Genomic DNA, 17,667 nt, shown 5'->3' with positions numbered 1-17,667 from the left:
GGCATGTGGTCTTCTTCAAACCTGCAGTTAGAAACAATATTTAGGCTGGGTACTGTATTTTGCATTGTATGAGTACTGTGCACTCAGCTAGAGAGACACTGCTTTCCCTGTAGTGTTTCCTACACTTTTTGAGGAGCCTAGACACAAATTTATTTAGCAGATTAGATTTATTTATGTATTATTTATTATTCATTCAAATGAGGGACGTGGTGGCGCTACGGGTTAAACTGCAGAAGCCTGTGTGCTGTAAGGTCTGTAGATCTTCAGCTGTAAGATCGAATCCATGTGACGGAGTGAGCGCCCGTCGCTTGTCCCAGCTCCCGCCAACCTAGCGGTTCGAAAGCATGCAAATGCGATAAATAGGGACCACCTCGGTGGGAAGGTAACAGCGTTCCGTGTCTAAGTCGCACTGGCCATGTGACCATGGAAGATTGTCTTTGGACAAAAATGCTGGCTCTATGGCTTGGAAACGGGGATGAGCACCGCCCCCTAGAGTCGAACACAACTGGACAAAAATTGTCATGGGGAACCTTTAGCTTTACCTTTATTCATTCAAATGTTTTGAATGTGGTCTGGGAAAGGCATCAATCTTTCATTTGCCCCACAGCTATAAGCCACATTCTTTGGGGCAAATAAGACTTGTAGTCCATCACATCTAAAGAGTATGAGGTTCAGGAAGGCTAGCATAGAGCATAAGCAAACAACCCTTTTCAAGGCTCCTTCAAGGCTTCATACCCACCATTGGCTCTGCTTAGACTCAACCCTATTTTCTGGCTCCAGTCAAAGAAATGTTGGAAACTGCTACATTTTCTTTCAGTTTCCTAAATAATTCTGGAGGCATCCTTAGATAATAAGCACTAGCATGGGCAATCAGAATGCTGAAAGGAATTTAAATGTAATTATATAATATGAGTTGTTATTTACAGTTGAAACGTGTTCGGGAAGCTGAAAAACAATGCAAACCTCTCCTGGAAAGAAATAAGTGCCTCTCTAAGAGAAACGACGAACTTCTGCAGTCATTGCAGCGCATGGAGGAGAAACTCAAAGCAATTGCGAAGGAAAACTTAGAAATGGTTTGTATTGAGTGTTTATAACACTTCTGCACATATAAAGCAGTACCAACAAGTTTTATGCATGAGCTTTCTTCCATTGAATTCCTGGGACATCACCCATAAAAAATTGTGCTGGCACCTGGTCATTAAGTTGTGTGAATGTTTTCTTTTTTGCCCCTGCTTAAAAACTGAGTGTGAAGATTTCAGGGAAATAAAAAAAATTATCAATGGAAAAAATCCAGTCAATTTCATATTCAGCTTTGATTTTCCAAGAACTGATTGTATCTGGAAAGGATTGTGGCATACCATTTTGCATTCACAGCAAATCTGATACTTGGACCTCCTAGTATGTTCACATCTTCCTGGGAACAGTATGAACCTGTAGACATGAAGGTTCAATTCTTCGGACTTACATAGTCTTATATTGTATATACCACTTTAAACCAATTTGCTTTACTTCTAATTGGCTATTCTTGGGATAGATAAGGTTAAAAAAAATTGAGATGGCATAAATAGGGCTACCCCAACATCCCCAGATCGTCTTAGCTTTAGGGAATTAGATGTAGCAAGCAGCCGCATGTTGTGGCTCTTGGGAGCATTTTGCTCATCGTAACACAGTTTACTTATTTGCTAATGTGAATCCAGATGTTGTTGGGCCTTGTCATGTTTTATTTATAACAGACATGGAAACAATCTTTCGGACCATGTACAACCACTACTGCACAAAGGAACTGGCATGTGACTTCAACTGCCATATGTACAAATGATGATCTAATTCTCACTCAGATCTTTCCCATGTTTATATATACAAATGTACAACACTCATCGTGACTCCTTTTGTGCGGTGTTGGAGTGGTAATATCCCTAGAGTCACTCCCGCACTGCACCACATGTAGGCAATGTTCAAGCCAGCCTTAAAGAAAGTGGTTTCTCTGTTTCAAAGATATATAATTCCCTTGAGGCACTCCTGGTTTTTCACTAGCAGTCTCCATGTCACTTTAACTCAGTGGAATTTTCTTGTTCAGGGAAACTCACTCTGTAACAAGGGGATAGATTATATAGTTCCCCAACACAGAACAAAATATACTCTTAGTCTCCTCAATGCTATAACAAGATCTCAATTAGAAATACACCGTGGAAAAATGGATGTTTATCTGCCTGGCACTTAACATTGCTGTTTTTGCTACATAGAAAGAAAAAATGACATCGCATCCTCCTTTGAAGAAATTAAAATCTCTCAATGACCTGGATCAAGCGAATGAAGAACAAGAAACTGAATTTTTGAAGCTTCAGGTTATAGAGCAGCAGAATATAATTGATGAGCTGACACGGGTAGGTAGTTGCCCACAAAGAAGTGGATCATGGAAGCCTTCATTTTGTGTGTGTGTGTGTGTGGGGGGTTGCTTTTAATAAAGACAAGCCAGAATAAAACTATGGGAATATATTCACATATTCTGTTCCTAAACTTCTCTCTTTATACTTCTCCTGCCATTTTGAGACCATGAGAGGCTCCACAACTGGTCAGGCATCTCCCGCTCCAGTAGTTTTCTAGCTCAGTGATTCCCTCCCACTTGAGCTAAATAACTCTTCCCCTATACCAGAGAAGGGGGGGGGGAATAGGTGGCCTACGTAATGTCACTGGATTACAGATCCCATTAGCCCTTGCTAGCATAGGTAAATTTAAAGGCCGACAAGAGTTTCAGTTTCCCAGTATCTGGAAGGACCACATGCTCCCTCTCCTTGCCCTACAGTTCTGGCATGTCCTCAGTCGTTCTCTTTCCAGCGGTGAAAGGCAGTGGAAAATGAGTTGAGAGAATATGTCTGGCTGAGCTTGTGAAATCTAGCAAAGACCCTCCTCTGCCCAAACCAGTGCAAGCCTTCATGCAACCTGAGGCAGAAAGAGAAATGTTGCCACTGGCCCCCACTCACTACAACAGTACTGCTCTCACATTGGCCGCAGAGGCAAGGAGGACGGGGATGGAGCCACTGCCTTCTTTCTCCCAGCCACCCTCCCCACAACTACTGTGTGGCCATCTCTTGGCCAACTCCATGCAAAACGCCTGGTCCCAAATGTCTTCAGGGCCAAGGCAGTGCCAGGAGGGGTGGGCCACCGTCCCTGCAAAAGCCTGCCTGTACCAGTCAGTGCCTCTGATTTCCTTCTGCTTTTTTACTGAATGAAATCAGGAGTGAGAGGGCTATAGTCAGTGCTGATCTTTGAAAATGTGTGCTGCAGCATTAAACTGTTTCTTCATCATTATACAGGACAGAGAGAAACTTCGGCGGCGAAGACCTAAAAGAGGTTCAAAAGTAATTAAGGTAAATGAACCACATACATGGTTTGGGTGCCCACTTAGTAGATTTTATTGTATTTCATTTCAGGGAATAGACTTCTTCCAGATTCCTAAGTCACAGCACTTTCACTAGGAAAGATATGACTTTGCAAAAAATGTGTAGTAGTGCATTTCTGCAAATGGCAGAAAATCCAGTTGTAGCCACCACTCATATCTATGGAGATGAGAACTCCCAACCTCCTGATAGTGGATGATGTCCATCCCATATGTTTTCTGTTTCTGTAATCTTAATCTTCTCCATGGGAATAAAATCATAGTAATACAAGTGAGTGTAACATCTCTCATTGATTATTCTGTCTCCATGACTCACATTGTTTGGCAAGTTTTAAGTCCTGAAATCACTACTTTGCAATCCAGACCTGCTGATTAAGCAGCTCTTATCGTCTAAGGGTATGACTCATATTTTTTCTTTCTTTCATGTTTTCAATTAAATTAGAAGGTTTCCTGAAACACAGCTATTAAGAAAAATCTCAGTGTAAATGGTGGAGTCCATAAGGTACCAGTTATCACACTGTTTTGTGTTAAGCCTGTAACTCAGCCTTAACTGAGACCTCAACTCTGACTGAGACTAAACCTGAAACTCAGTCTTCTCTACAACTGAAGCAATCATATGCTGCCTTCTTGTTTACTGCACCTTCCCTAACCCTCAGCCTCTTTCTTCATTGGTTTCTCTGTGCAAGAATTATAGATTAGAAACATCTCAGAGCAAGATCCTGCATTCTGGCAGTCCATAAAATACTTTGTGCACAGATGGCACTATGTAAATGAAAATGAAAATAAACTTTACCAGCAGCTTGAAACCTTGCACGGACATTAGAGAGATTTGCCCCCGTAGCTGATTATAACTTTGGACCTACATCCATTTGGTCTGAGACAGAGAGGGGTGGAAGGAATTGCTGTGTACATTGTACTTTGAAAACCAATGAGGACCACTTAAACTTTGCACTGTTTGTACCTCAGCACAGCTTGAGGTACAAACAGTATCTTGATGCTGTGGCTCACCTGCCTATCAGCATAGAGTCAAGGTCCAGGCAACCATCCTAATTGTGCCCATGTGCCTTGAAGCACATCATAATGGTGGGGCGTGTATGCACAGATGAATATTGCTTACATTGAGGGAACATTGCTGGTACTGATTTTTTTTTAATGTGGGTTTTTCCATCTCTTCAGAGGCATATATTGGACACAGTCTGTGGAGTTGATGATGACTCCATGGACTCTGAAACCTCATCCATGGCTTCATTCAGGACAGACAGAACACCAGCAACACCAGATGAAGAACTGGATGAAGTAAGAGCTTTGCTTCGAAGTCCTCTCATTGGGCATCAAAATGTTTTGAGAATCTCCTTCATTCACTGATCAGAATTTTTAAAAGAGATGCTAGAATAAGTAGGCTTGAAACATGGCAGCACTCTTCTTTCTGGGAGTCCGCTTGCGCCTTACGAAAACACCTGTCTACATTTTAAATAAAAAGGAAGCAACCGTTTTTACCACTTCTGTCAAGGGAGTGAAGTGGTTACACAAACAGCCGCACTGCGGAGGTGGGCAGGCAACTAAGAGGAAGAAAACCCTCCATTGCCTCTCCCTCTTGTCATCCTTTACCATCAAGACTGAGGATGGCATCACCATGGGGGTGGGATGGGGGCAGCAGCATTGCTTGTTTTCCTTCTTCAGGCAATACAAAGGCTCACAGATACCTCTTCTTTCAGCCTCTCCTCCGCCACAATCCTCCACTGCTGATAGGATGCCTGAGAACAAACAGGGATTTAGGGCAAGGATAGGATAGTGACCATGGGGCCCTAAATATTCTTGCAAAACTTAGTGCATTTCTCACCTATTGGCCATCTATTTATCAACTTGTTCTCCACCACTTGGCCACCTATTGCTAATTCTTTATCTAGGCACCATTTTGTATGAAGGAAAGAAATCCATGGATATAGGTGACCCTTATCTGCTCTATAGAAGAAGTCAGCTTCACTCCTCCCACAATTCTCTTTTCCCACAAAATTCATCCCCTACAGCTGCTATTTGCTTCCAAAATGGCAAATAACAAGTAGCAGGCTGGTGTGGCTATTTTCATTTGGGAAAATGGCGCTAGGAAAATATTAGATCCCTTCTCCCCAATATTGCAGTTTCAGTAGAAATTGCTCCCTGCCCTGATGCCACTATTAGGTAGATATATTAATATTCCAGGTCAAAGAATTCAGAAACACATTTAATATCATATGTAGTTTGGCAAAAAGTTCTACTAAATAAATTGATATATACCATAATCTGTGGAGAAAAAAATACTTGGATTTCTTTTTATCTGATGTGTAATATCTAAGTCTTACATAAGTTGACATGTATATGTTGACATATTTTAAAACAGGTCTGGAGAACTGTGACCATCCAAATTAGTGGAGTCGATCCCCAGCAGTTTCCTGGATCTCAGTACACCTATGACTTTGGAAGGCCACACCAGATCCAGTGACCTCCATCCTCCTCTATTTTTTTCTTATGAAAATTATTTTTAAAAAATAGGGGAAACTCTCCTGTACCATCTAGTGGCAAAAAATCATTTTTCTAAAATGGGGGCATAGGGAGCCAGTGGTGGGGTCAGATTGGAAACATGGCTAAAATAACTCCTATTTATTTAGGCCACAAGAGGAGTTTCCAAACTCTCCACACACACCTTTTACATTTTGGGGTGAATATGGGTCTACTGTGGAGGTGTGTATTGCCCATCTGTGCTCCAGATGTTATTAAACTCCAGTTCTCATCAGAATGATGGAAGTAATAGTTCACCAACATCTTTAGGGCAGATGGTTTCCCAGATGTGTTTCTGAATAGTGAAAACTATAGGACTTGGTTAGATGGCCAAAATGGAGTGGTCTGGACTAAAAGGGATCACAATCAGTTAAGGTTGCATAGAGGTGCATGGTGTGCTCCTTTTACTCACATGCAAGGATCTGTTGGTGTCAAATCAAGAAACCTCATACCACAAGTGACCCTGTTTAGTACAATCAAGATCTTTTGTTTTAAAAGGAAATATTGTTTACCCTTAAAGGGAAAGATTTCTCAAGATTGTTAAGTGACTGGCTGGCTGTCCTTTTGGAGAAGCCAGTCAATGATTCTGAGAAATGGAAATCTTCCAGCCAAGCAGAGGAGACAACATGTTTCACATTTCTTTTTAAGTGTATTAAATGTATTAATAATGGATTGCAATGATGCGGTGTATAAGCATTGCTGACGTGTGATGTTTGCAACCATTGGGGGGAAAAATGCAAAACTTCCTCTCCTTTCCCGTCCAATGGTGAGCTAAAAGGAAAATTTAAAGGGAAAGCTTCCAATTTCTCAAGATCTTTTAACGGATTCTCCAAAGGGGCAGCCAACTATCTGCTTAACAATCTGGAGAAATAGTTCCCTTTAAAGGGAAACATATTTTTTTCTTTTAAAGGGAAAGAGGGGAAAGCCAGCCAGCTGCTTTAGTTCAATCCCAAAGATCACACATGCTTGAATCAACCCAAAATGAAGCAATCCTACCTGCACCTGAAAAAAAGTAACCCGACAGGGACCTAAAAACGTGCAGGTAGGAATACTCTGGGGATAAACTGGCTCATGCTGGCAATTACATCATGTGGTTACCGCCAAAAAGGAGCCCATCTCCAGAGTAGATCAAACAATGGACCAAATACCCGTGTAATCACCCACTAAATGATGTATAACATGCGGTAATGCTTTTTGTTGTTTACATGTGTTTTGCCAAATGTAAGTAGCCTTATTTTAATTTGGAAAAATATCTAAGAAGTTAAGGATAACTTTCTTGGAAGACACATTTTTCATGGCTGTCTATAGATGCAGTGACTTTTTTCAGTTAAAGTTCTGCAAATAGTTTCTGTATTTCACATACCTGACACTTGGTGACTTCCCAAATAATAAGTACAGGAAGGCATTTTTACACATTTCACACATTTATGACACTCCCACAGCTGATGTGCACCTGAGATATTCCTTCTTTTTCCTACAGAGCTTAGCAGCTGAAGAATCAGAGTTGCGATTTCGTCAACTAACAAAGGAGTATCAGGCCTTACAGAGAGCCTATGCATTACTGCAAGAACAAGCAGGAGGCATTATAGATGCGGAACGAGAAGCCAAGGTTGGTATTTGCCAAAGCCAACTCAACCCAACCCAACCATATTTCTCAAAGTAAAAAGGAGAGGGGGAAAGAGAGAGATGGAGTGGCGGCGGGGAAGGAACTCAACACTCAAATGTTACAGTTCTGGGAAATCCAACTGTTCAGGCCCTAAATCCTATTTTTAGTCCTAACTAAAAAGATCCAAGTTCCCACTGTTTCAGTAGTTTTTCACTAGTTGGGGTTAAAAAGGGTTTTAGATCCAACTTTTGGCAAAGCAAAGCAAGGTTAGGCAAAGGTTCTGCTAAAGCACACAAAAAAAAGGAAAGAGTTAAGGATTCAGATAGCACCCTGGACAGCTCCATGGGGACATGTAAGGCCAGCTGAAATGTTTCAGCTCCAGGCACCTCCAGACCTTGCTGGCTCTGCCTTCAGTCAGCAGGCATTGATTTCAGCAATGCAGCGTGACTTTGGTTCTGTTGGGGGTTTCTGGGCTGAGATCGTCAAAGTAGGTCAACACCACTCCTTTGGGTTGGAAAGGAGGTGGTAAAATTAGTTCACCTCCTGGTAGGACTTTCAGGGTAGTAGGAGCATCCGGAGCTGGCACTGGGAGCAAATTTTCCTCCCACTCTGATGCCTCTTATTCTCCAGATCTTATTTTATTCTCTAGATCAGGCCCCAGAGTCATACCACGTACTGTTAATTAGAGGCATGCCTTTTGTTTTGTTTTGGCCTCCAAATCTCAGAATTCTCCAAGAATTCCCCAGGCAGAATTTTGGGACCTCCAGCCCACAAAGATATACCTACAGATACCTAAATTTCAGTTATTGAAACAAGGCTGAGGCTTCTTTCAAGGCCTTCTTCTAAGTCTTCATTTTCTGCTATAATGTTTTTTTGGGGAGGAAGCTGCTCTAGTGCTTCCTGGGCGCTGGTAATTAGGTGGATTATACCTGAGTACTCAGAAATGATTTGCTATTCCCTTCTTCTGGGGACAATCTGGTACTGTGCGGGTTGCTCATGGTAGTTTCTCTGCTACAAGGCACTGTGGGAATCAGACTCCCAACCCTCTGGCTCCACAGCAAGAGGCTCCAGCACACCAAGCTATCCAGCCAGTTTTTCCCCCAAAAGTACAGAAGACAGATCACTTAAAAAAAAAAAACCCAACTCAAACATGTTTATATACAGCATAAATCTACAACTTAAGAAGAAAAGAAAATGATTGATTTGATTCTGGGCAACAGAATCAAACAACAGTGTAAAACAGCAACAAATAAAGCATAGTTTGTGAATTTGTTATGGGATGTGGTGGCGCTGCGGGTTAAACCGCAGAAGCCTCTGTGCTGCAGGGTCAGAAGACCAGCAGTCGTAAGATCGAATCCACACAACAGAGTGAGCGCCTGTCACTTGTCCCAGCTCTTGCCAACCTAGCAGTTTGAAAACATGTAAATGCATTTAGATGAATAGGTACCACCTTGGTGGGAAGGTAACGGCGTTCTGTGTCTAGTCGCGCTGGCCACATGACAACAGAAAACTGTCTACGGACAAACGCTGGCTCTACGGCTTGGAGAAGGGGATGAGCACCGCCCCCTAGAGTTGGACAAGACTGGACTAAATGTCAAGGGCTACCTTTACCTTACCTTGTGAATAGGACATCATCTTCACCGGGGCCAAAAGAAGGGCACAAAATTAAAACAAGAATATATGGTAAAGTCACCATGCATGCATCCATTCCATAGGGTTCCTTCCAGCTGTGCAGTTCTAAGATGATGATGATATGAAGAACTCTGAATGTTCAGAAACATGATCAAATGCTACATCATATTGACAGAAATGTAAACGAGTCAATGAACTGTGTCAAGATTATGCTTCTTTGGGAGAAAATCATTTTAAAAGTATTGAATGATACCAGCGAATTGGTGATGGCAGCGTTTGCATTTTCTCATTTTTCTGCCAGCTCTATTACCAAAAGTGTATCCTGGGCTGAACTGGAAGCTTCCTGTTGAATCACAAATGAAGGGAGAGGATGGAGGTGTCCCTGAAGGTCCAGGTTCTGAAAGGCAGGAAGGAGAAGAGAGCTGAGTTCCAGGATGCCCACCTTCGAGAGAAGGCTTATATACGTGACCACAAGAACTCAGTCTCTGTAGCACATCTCTCCCAGTCCGTTCCCTCACTTGCCTCTCCAGAGCTGTGGCAGCATCTAGGAGCCTTGTCCAAGCCCATAACTGGAGTCACCAGTGCCTGGCTCCTGTCGCAAGTCAATAAAGCTGGTGGTGATAGCCAACATCCTCCCACTATCACCTTCTTCCAAGATAGGTGGTGACCCCTTGCCTTCCCAGTTATTTCCCTTGATCCTGCCTCCTCCAGCTTACACTGTCTCTCCTGCACCTGCTGGCCTGATCCTGAGGCAACTCACCCTCTTCCCAACTGCTTGCTGTGGGCTGGGGACGGTGCTCCTGCACCCCCTCACAAGAATTTTAACACACATATACTATATCTCAGTGGAGTGTAGCACAAAACTATTTCAGTGAAATCAGCACAGTTAACGCAAACTACTGACTTAACTTTCTCGGTCTTATTGTCATAACTGCATAGCTGGAAGGGACCCTATGGATCACTGAGTCTAGCTCCTGTCAAAGAGGCACAGTGGGGAATCAAACTTCCGAACTCTGGCTCCAAAGCCAGATGCCTAAACCACTGAGCTATCCAGCAGTTCTGTATACCCATTGCCTTAACTTGAAATTGAGACAGTCTGAAAAATTGTTTTAATCATAATGTGTTTGTTATTTTTAACAGGCACAGGAGCAGCTCCAAGCTGAAGTTCAGAGGTACAAAGCTAAAATAGAAGACCTGGAAAAAACACTGGCCCAGAAAGGACAGGTACATATTTATACAGGATGTTTTCTGTATAAACTGTTTACTTACATAAGAAAGCTTTTAGAAATGTGATTGGTTTTATAGGACATATATACTTCGCACATATGAAAAATGTACGAGATACATCAAACTGGGTAACAGAGCTTGTAACCATGATTGTCATGGTTGTCCTATGCAGGAAATTCAGCCATTTTGGATGTCCTGTTTTTCATGACACAGCACAACTGTGAAATGATCTGGTAGTAAATGTATAAAGTTGAACAAAAGTTGAGTCAGCACAATGAAAACAGCACTGTTTTTTTTCTTCATCACTGGAGCCTAATCACTGGCATGACTACAGTTTTATGTTGCTATAAACTGCAGCCACATCAAGACCAAATCCAAAAAGATTATTTTAAGAAAATGATGTGTATATTTTAATATGTGATGAACAGATGTGTGTGGAGTTTGTTCCATATCAGCACTTTTAAATATATTTACATTTTAAAATCAAACAGGACTCCCACTGGGTAGAAGATAAGCAGCTTTTTATTAAGAGAAATCAAGAGCTTTTGGATAAGGTACGTACTAAATGTGAATATCCAAATTGTTAATCAGCATTTCAAATTTTAGTCTCAAACCTGGAAATACATTTGTCTATTCCACACTCTAATGATATGAATAGAAGTAACTTCTTCTAATCTTAAATTCAGGAAATGGTTGAAACAATAGGTACAAATCAAGCAAGCAAACAACTTTTTCCACACTTACTGATATTTAGAGAAGGACCACTGAAATCAGGAGAACATTCAATTCTTTAAAAAAAAAACTTCCGGTTTATAAATGTACAGTATTCAATATTGTGCCTCTGTACTCATGATTCAAAATGCCAAGAAATGGCTCAATGTTGTTGCACATACCCACCTTGCCAGCAGGAAAAGGATTCCAAGCTTTACATAGCAAAGGGCAGCTTGAATGTTGACAACACCAATGGCAGTAGTCAAGATAGTCTAAAGCAGTGGTTCTTAACCTTTATTACTCAGATGCTTTTGAACTGCAACTCCCAGAAACCCCAGTCAGCACAGCTGGTGGTGAAGGCTTCTGGGAGTTGCAGTCCAAAACTCCTGAGTAACCCAAGGTTAAGAACCAGTGGTCTAAAGCAGTGGTTCTTAACCTTGGGTTACTTAGGTGTTTTTGAACTGCAACTCCCAGAAACCCCAGCCAGCACAGCTGGTGGTGAAGGCTTCTGGGAGTTGCAGTCCAAAAACACCTGAATAACCCAAGGTTAAGAACCACTGGTCTAAAGCCTACCTACTTCTGCTCACGACCATTCACAAAATGACACCATGCAAGCGAAAATCGCAAAAGCTTTCTTTTTTTATCAGTTAACCATTTCTCACCCAAACACAAAGCAATTATCAGAACTATTTTTCAACCAGTGTGAATAGTAGTGAGCAGAACAGTGTATCCTGTAGTCCATTTTGACTTAATTTGATCCTGAGTGGCAGGGTCGAAGGTTCTGTTTTCCTCCCCCAAACTGGACTATTTATCTTTAGAATGTTGGTGCTGATAAGAAAGCTAGAAACTCAGACTTTTTTTTTTTTGCCTCTCAAATGGCAATTTTCAAAGTCAGTATGAGAGCCCCAGAAGCTTGGATTCCTTTCAAATAAAAAAAGAATCTGGGACTAACCATTCTCTTTCAAAGTAAGCACATTTGGTCTTTTCAGTATATCTAATCTGTTTTGAATCTGTAGACAGAAATGGTCAATAGTGTCTCCATGGTGGTAGGTGGGGATAAAACAGATTTACTCCTTTTAAAAGCATAACTTGAAAACTAATTGTCAAAATGTCCCCAACTTCATCAAAGAGCAAGAAAAGACTCTCTGCTACACCTGTGCTATATTTGGTGCTGATCCAACATCCAGTTTCTAAGTTACTTTTTTTTTTTTGTTTGGGGCACCCTGTTTTTTGAGTTGGCTTATGGAATACTGAATTGGGCTGTCACACAATATCTTGTGCTGCACTCCTGTGCAGCAATAATAAATGAATTCCTATTAACTTATCCCATTTATTTCCATGTATCCATTCTAAATGTAACTAAGAATTTAGCCTATTAACTCTTTATCCAACTCCTTATTTCCAAAATTTAAGGAATAACAAACAATATCGTAAGATTGGCACTGAGCATTTTTTAAAAAAAGATGTTATAATTCAAAATAATGAGACAAAAGATTCACTTTGCATCATCAGAATATCAGGGTAAAACATCTTATCTATCTGTCTATCTTATTTACAGACTGCCTTTCTCACAATAAGTGGAACTCAAGGTGGCTCACAGTATTAAAAAGAACAGAATTAAAAACACAGTAATTTATACATTAAAAACCAATTAAACTGTAAAACTGATTAAAATACAATGAATGATTAAGAACATAGATAAATGTTAAAAACTATTGCAGTTTTAAAAAGGGCATCCAGGGAATCAGTCATGATTGTTAAAAGCCTTTCTGAAGAGATGGGTGGAAAAGGTAGTCTGGAGCGAGCCAGTCTGATCTCTGGAGGGAGAACATCCCAGGTCACCAGAGAGGGCTTTGTCCACAGAGAAAGACCTCTCCCTTGTCCCCATCAACTGTGCCTGCACTGGCAATGGGATCCAGAGGAGGGCCTCCTCTGACAATCTTAAGTGCCAAGAACGTTCATCTTCTGTTAACAGTTTCTTACATTTTGAGGAAGAGTCCTTTCAAAGCAGCCAAAGACTTGTAACTTTGCTAAAAAATAGGGTCCTTGTCCATTGACTTCATAATATAAAAGATCAAAACCTATAAAGTCAATAAAAAGTCTTTTAGGGATCTTCAAAAATAGTCTTCAAAGTTTCTCTTTAATTAAAATAATTAATTTTGGGAGGAATAATTAATTCCTCCAAAAGTGTCAAATCAGCATATAATTTTTTTTTGTTTCATCTAGCAAGTTGCTTTTGATACCTTGAATTCACTTCTTAAAGACCAGTTATATCTATAAGCAAATGACATGCAAACCTCAAAGGTTTTGTTATTTCGTCTTTTTATCAAATTGACTACAAAGTCAAAATAATTCAGTATCTTTTCCTCTTGGGAGAAGGTAAGCTTGGAGAAGAGAGAGAAGATGGTGGTAATAAACTTTTAAAAGGGCACATTTTGGAATCACTTCCTAAAAACGTATCTTTTCCTTTCAGATAGAAAAACTGGAATCTGAGAACCATCGATTGCAACAGGAACTGCAAGATGCAAGGGATCAGAATGAGCTGCTGGAGTTCCGAAATCTAGAGCTTGAAGTGGGAACCTTTCTTGTGAAACGAGGAATGATGGGGGGAGGGCGAAAGTGTGTGACCCATTGCAGATTAGAGCTCCAATTTAACAGAACTTTCTACGGGTTGTGTTTTTATTTTTGCTATGTATGAGCTATTATCTGTTTTACTAATTGTTTTAATTGATATGAACCAAAGTCAACTGTATCAGATCGCCTCATCCTCACAGGGTTTTCAAGATATAAAATATTCAGGAGTTGTTTACCATTGCATTCTTCTTCTGCTCAGCGCTAGTCAGAGTTAGTTTGAGTGTCTTTGTTGTTGTCTGTGCAAGATCCTCCATCAGTGCTGTCTTCCGTTGCTGCTGCTTCTAGAACTTCTCTACCCATAGCCATTGTGTCTATTAATTTTCTTCTGTTGATGTGACTGTTAATTCCTGAAGAGGGATAGATACATCTTAGCCTGGGTGGCTACAGCTTAGCTTTGGCCATTCTAACTCCGTGTGGTCAAACAAGAGGGAAAGAGGAAGAAAGGCAGCCGGAAAAGAGGAAGAACAAATGCGAGGTGGATTGATTCAGTAAAGGAGACCACAGCCTTAAGTTTACAAGATCCCAGAACTGTTAATGATAGGACCTTTTGGAGGTCACTAATTCATAGGGTAATGTCAGAAGCAATTTAACAGCACATAAAATCAAAATTGTGCTAGCTAGCATTTTATGCATAAAAGCAGATCTATTGATGGTGCTGATGGTGATGGTGTGTAGACCTAAAAGAGAGGTTGTGTAGTAAAATTAGCACTCTTTCTCGAAGAAGTAAATTCACTGTCTGTGTCTGCTTACCATCTCCAGCTATTACATTGCATGCAAGCTTGGTTTTGCTGTATGAGGTGTCTCCTAGTACATTGTCCTACTAGGTATTAATCAGAACATATATTTTTAAGCAAAACCAATTGCAGCATGAAGTCAAATAAATAAATAAATACTAATCCATCAGCCCATGATAAATGGAGACATACTATGCTGCAGATCTGCTGCAATAACTAATAGCCATTTTCTTTTCACATGGACTCACGAAACTAACAGTAGCAGACTATCCACTAAATCCTCTACTTGTCTGAAACAGGTGCATCCCACTCACCCCCTTTCCTTCTCAGATGTCCCCCTTTTCACCCACTCAGCAGCACCCTATGCAACAGCAGGCACACAGCCCTGCTCCGTCTCATTGTCCCAGGAAAAATAGGCTTCTGCTTCGCTTTTGCTGCCACTCATCCAAGGCACAATGGTACCCTCATCAAATCTTTCCAATCCACAATCTATCCCTCCTTTGCCTTCTCATCAGCTTCCTGATCACCCTTCCCAGCTCTCCTTATCACTTCTTACATCTCTCCCCAAATTAAGTCTTCTCCATCCCTCCTTCATTCAGCCCAAATCAGTCCACAACTGTCCTCAAAGATTACCAAGCAGGAAAAAGCAGGAGTTCCTGGGGAAATACAATGGCTTTGGCAGGCAGGTGAAGCTCAAGCCATTTGGTTTGCTGCACACCCAGCAACCATTTGTTTCTTTTTAAGAAAATAATCAATGTGCATATTTGAGGGTCCAAAGATCATGGCAAGTGGCAGCCTCCAGCTGTTGTAGCCTCTCAAAAAACATATGGCTTGAACAGGGTATTGAAAGCAGCATTAGGGTATTATACTCTATTCAGTAAATAATGTATACTGGGTTTTTTTAATTCTGAAATATTTTTATGCTTTATTTCAAGGAAAGAGAAAGAAGGTCGCCACCATTCAATCTGCAAATCCACCCATTCTCTGACGGTGTCAGCGCTCTGCAGATTTATTGCATGAAAGAAGGTGTCAAGGTTTGTTGACTTGGATTCACCTCAAAAAGCAGAGATCATGCTTTCATTCTTTTTAGATTTTGTCTGTGAAAAGTTGTTTGCCTTTGTATATCTCTGTGCAGATGGATGCAGGAAGGGTGTGAAGGAGCTGGAATCGTACCCCATGCCCTTCAACTTGCACATATTTAGTGGTTCTCTGAGTACAGAGCTTCTACATGCAATATATGATTTTCCATATCTTAAGATGCTTGATCATGCCTACAGGATACTAAACATGTTCAGATGTACACATATGACATGTTCAAATGTACACATATGATCTCTTCAGAAGCATGCAGATTGGAAATGGCATGATTGAATCACTCAATTTCCACAGTTTACTGAACACTTGAGTAAGGGTAGGCAGTTTGACCACAGAAACTGTGGGTGTTCTAGTTCTGATGGTATGGATGGTGTCAAACTGATCTAATCCACTGGTGAAATTGTATGTACATTAATCACTAGACACTTATCCATAGTTTTGGAAGAGGTAACAGTGTTAGTCTGTGCAAGCATCGTATGCTTATCCATAGTTAATATCTCCTGTGGGGAACAGAAGATATATAGACCTTCCTGAGGGAATAGTGTCAGGGGAGTATGTTTAAACATGTCAGAAAATATATTACATATATCATAGAACAAAGGGAAGAATAATGAGGGTATTCCCTACCTGTCCAGGTTTCCTCGGATTGGAGAGAAATAATCCATGAAGTATTCAGGGATGAGACTTGGACCCTACCTGGTCCTTCCCTCTGACACCCACCAAGTGTTCCAAAGTTTCTATAGCTATAACCTAATCCTACTGTACACAGTTGATGGCCAACTCCTAATATTCATCTTTCCACCTTATTCATAGGTCAGGGTCTCAGTTATTACAGGTTTTCTCTCCGAGTTCAGCAATACTGTACTGAGTAAACTATATGGATTCCTTTATTGTGAGATTCACATGATTAGCTACAGAATGACTTAATTGTCCCAATCTTATTTGTCGCCATATTTTTTAACAGGATGTAAGCATTCCAGATCTCATAAAGCAGCTAGACATCTTGGGTGACAATGGGGTAAGTAATACATACATTTGACAAGTTCACCTTATATACAGTTAAGCATCAGAAGGAAAACATGCATACATACACACAATGTGTAACTCTTTTTAAATAAAGCATGGTTTATCTGAGATATTTAATTCTAAAAAAATTGCTCTTGGTTCATACTTGTATTTATATAACGTATGTCGAATCTGTAAATTAAAACTAAGAGACATTTAATCTATAAATAATGGAATAGATTCTCTGGCCTAGGCTAAATCAAATGTTATTTACGAAAAAATTTTATGTTTTCTTATTTACCTGTACCCTGCATTTCCTATATACAAATATCTGCTACTTTATGAAGCTTAACTTTTTCATAATAAGGAAGTCTTGTCACTGATAAAGAGTTCTTTGTCCACTGCACCTGTAAATTCTCTGCCTGCAGGTTTCCCATACATTAAGGGAGAAAGCAGCTTTGGGCAATGATCCATTTTCATACGCAAGCTTCTGTGTAATGAGTGAAGAAACCCTGGTGTAGCTGGTAACTTTGAAAACATGGCAGGATCTCTGCACATGTAATCGATAACTGAAACTGAGAAATGGACTTCAGATATTCTCCAGTAATAATGAGTGTCGGTTTGGAAAGCTAATGGTGCTTTCTTGATTTAATTTTCTGCCTCTTCAATTTACAGAATTTAAGAAACGAAGAGCAAGTGGCTATAATTCAAGCTAGTACCGTATTATCCTTGGCAGAAAAGGTATCTTTTTTGTGTGCATGTTGTTGTCTCAAGTGTATTGCTTATTTTGAATTACACATAATGGGGAGGGAACAGGCTGTAAAATAACAGATTTTGCAGAAGTAAATAGACACAGTGTAAAAAATAGCTATGGGAAATAAAATACCTTTATAATTGTCAATAAGCAACAGAAAAATTTAACTCAGAACCCATGTTTAGATCTAGCACTAAGACAGGACATTCTACTGATTATGAGCAGCATGATGATCTGTGATATCTGACTGACCTTGCTTACAGTGAAGGTAGCTTAAACAAACCACAGAGCTTCAGGCCATGGCTAGCTTATTGTTTTGTCTAATGAAGCAGTAGCT

At 40.5% G+C, this 17,667-nt stretch overlaps 1 protein-coding gene across 6 annotated transcripts in view; it reads left to right on the top strand.

Moving 5' to 3' along the window:
* Positions 1–17,667, top strand: part of JAKMIP2 (janus kinase and microtubule interacting protein 2) — a 148,503-nt gene that overhangs the window by 116,682 nt on the left and 14,154 nt on the right. For all 6 annotated transcript variants that reach the window (XR_002301735.3, XR_013541906.1, XM_072990222.2 and 3 more), the window contains exons 6-16: positions 927–1,073; positions 2,244–2,384; positions 3,315–3,368; positions 4,574–4,693; positions 7,413–7,541; positions 10,311–10,394; positions 10,889–10,951; positions 13,582–13,680; positions 15,412–15,510; positions 16,536–16,589; positions 17,252–17,317. Coding sequence is in view for 4 of the 6 variants with exons in the window: in XM_072990222.2 (XP_072846323.1) it covers positions 927–1,073; positions 2,244–2,384; positions 3,315–3,368; positions 4,574–4,693; positions 7,413–7,541; positions 10,311–10,394; positions 10,889–10,951; positions 13,582–13,680; positions 15,412–15,510; positions 16,536–16,589; positions 17,252–17,317 (1,056 nt within the window). In the remaining 2 variants the exon portion in view is untranslated. The remainder of the gene's footprint in view (positions 1–926; positions 1,074–2,243; positions 2,385–3,314; positions 3,369–4,573; positions 4,694–7,412; positions 7,542–10,310; positions 10,395–10,888; positions 10,952–13,581; positions 13,681–15,411; positions 15,511–16,535; positions 16,590–17,251; positions 17,318–17,667) is intronic.

The sequence above is a fragment of the Pogona vitticeps genome, chromosome 2 (genome assembly GCF_051106095.1).
Source record: "Pogona vitticeps strain Pit_001003342236 chromosome 2, PviZW2.1, whole genome shotgun sequence".
Taxonomy (NCBI): domain Eukaryota; kingdom Metazoa; phylum Chordata; class Lepidosauria; order Squamata; family Agamidae; genus Pogona; species Pogona vitticeps.
Note: the sequence above shows the minus strand (reverse complement) of the source record. Positions and strands in the feature narration are given on the sequence as shown.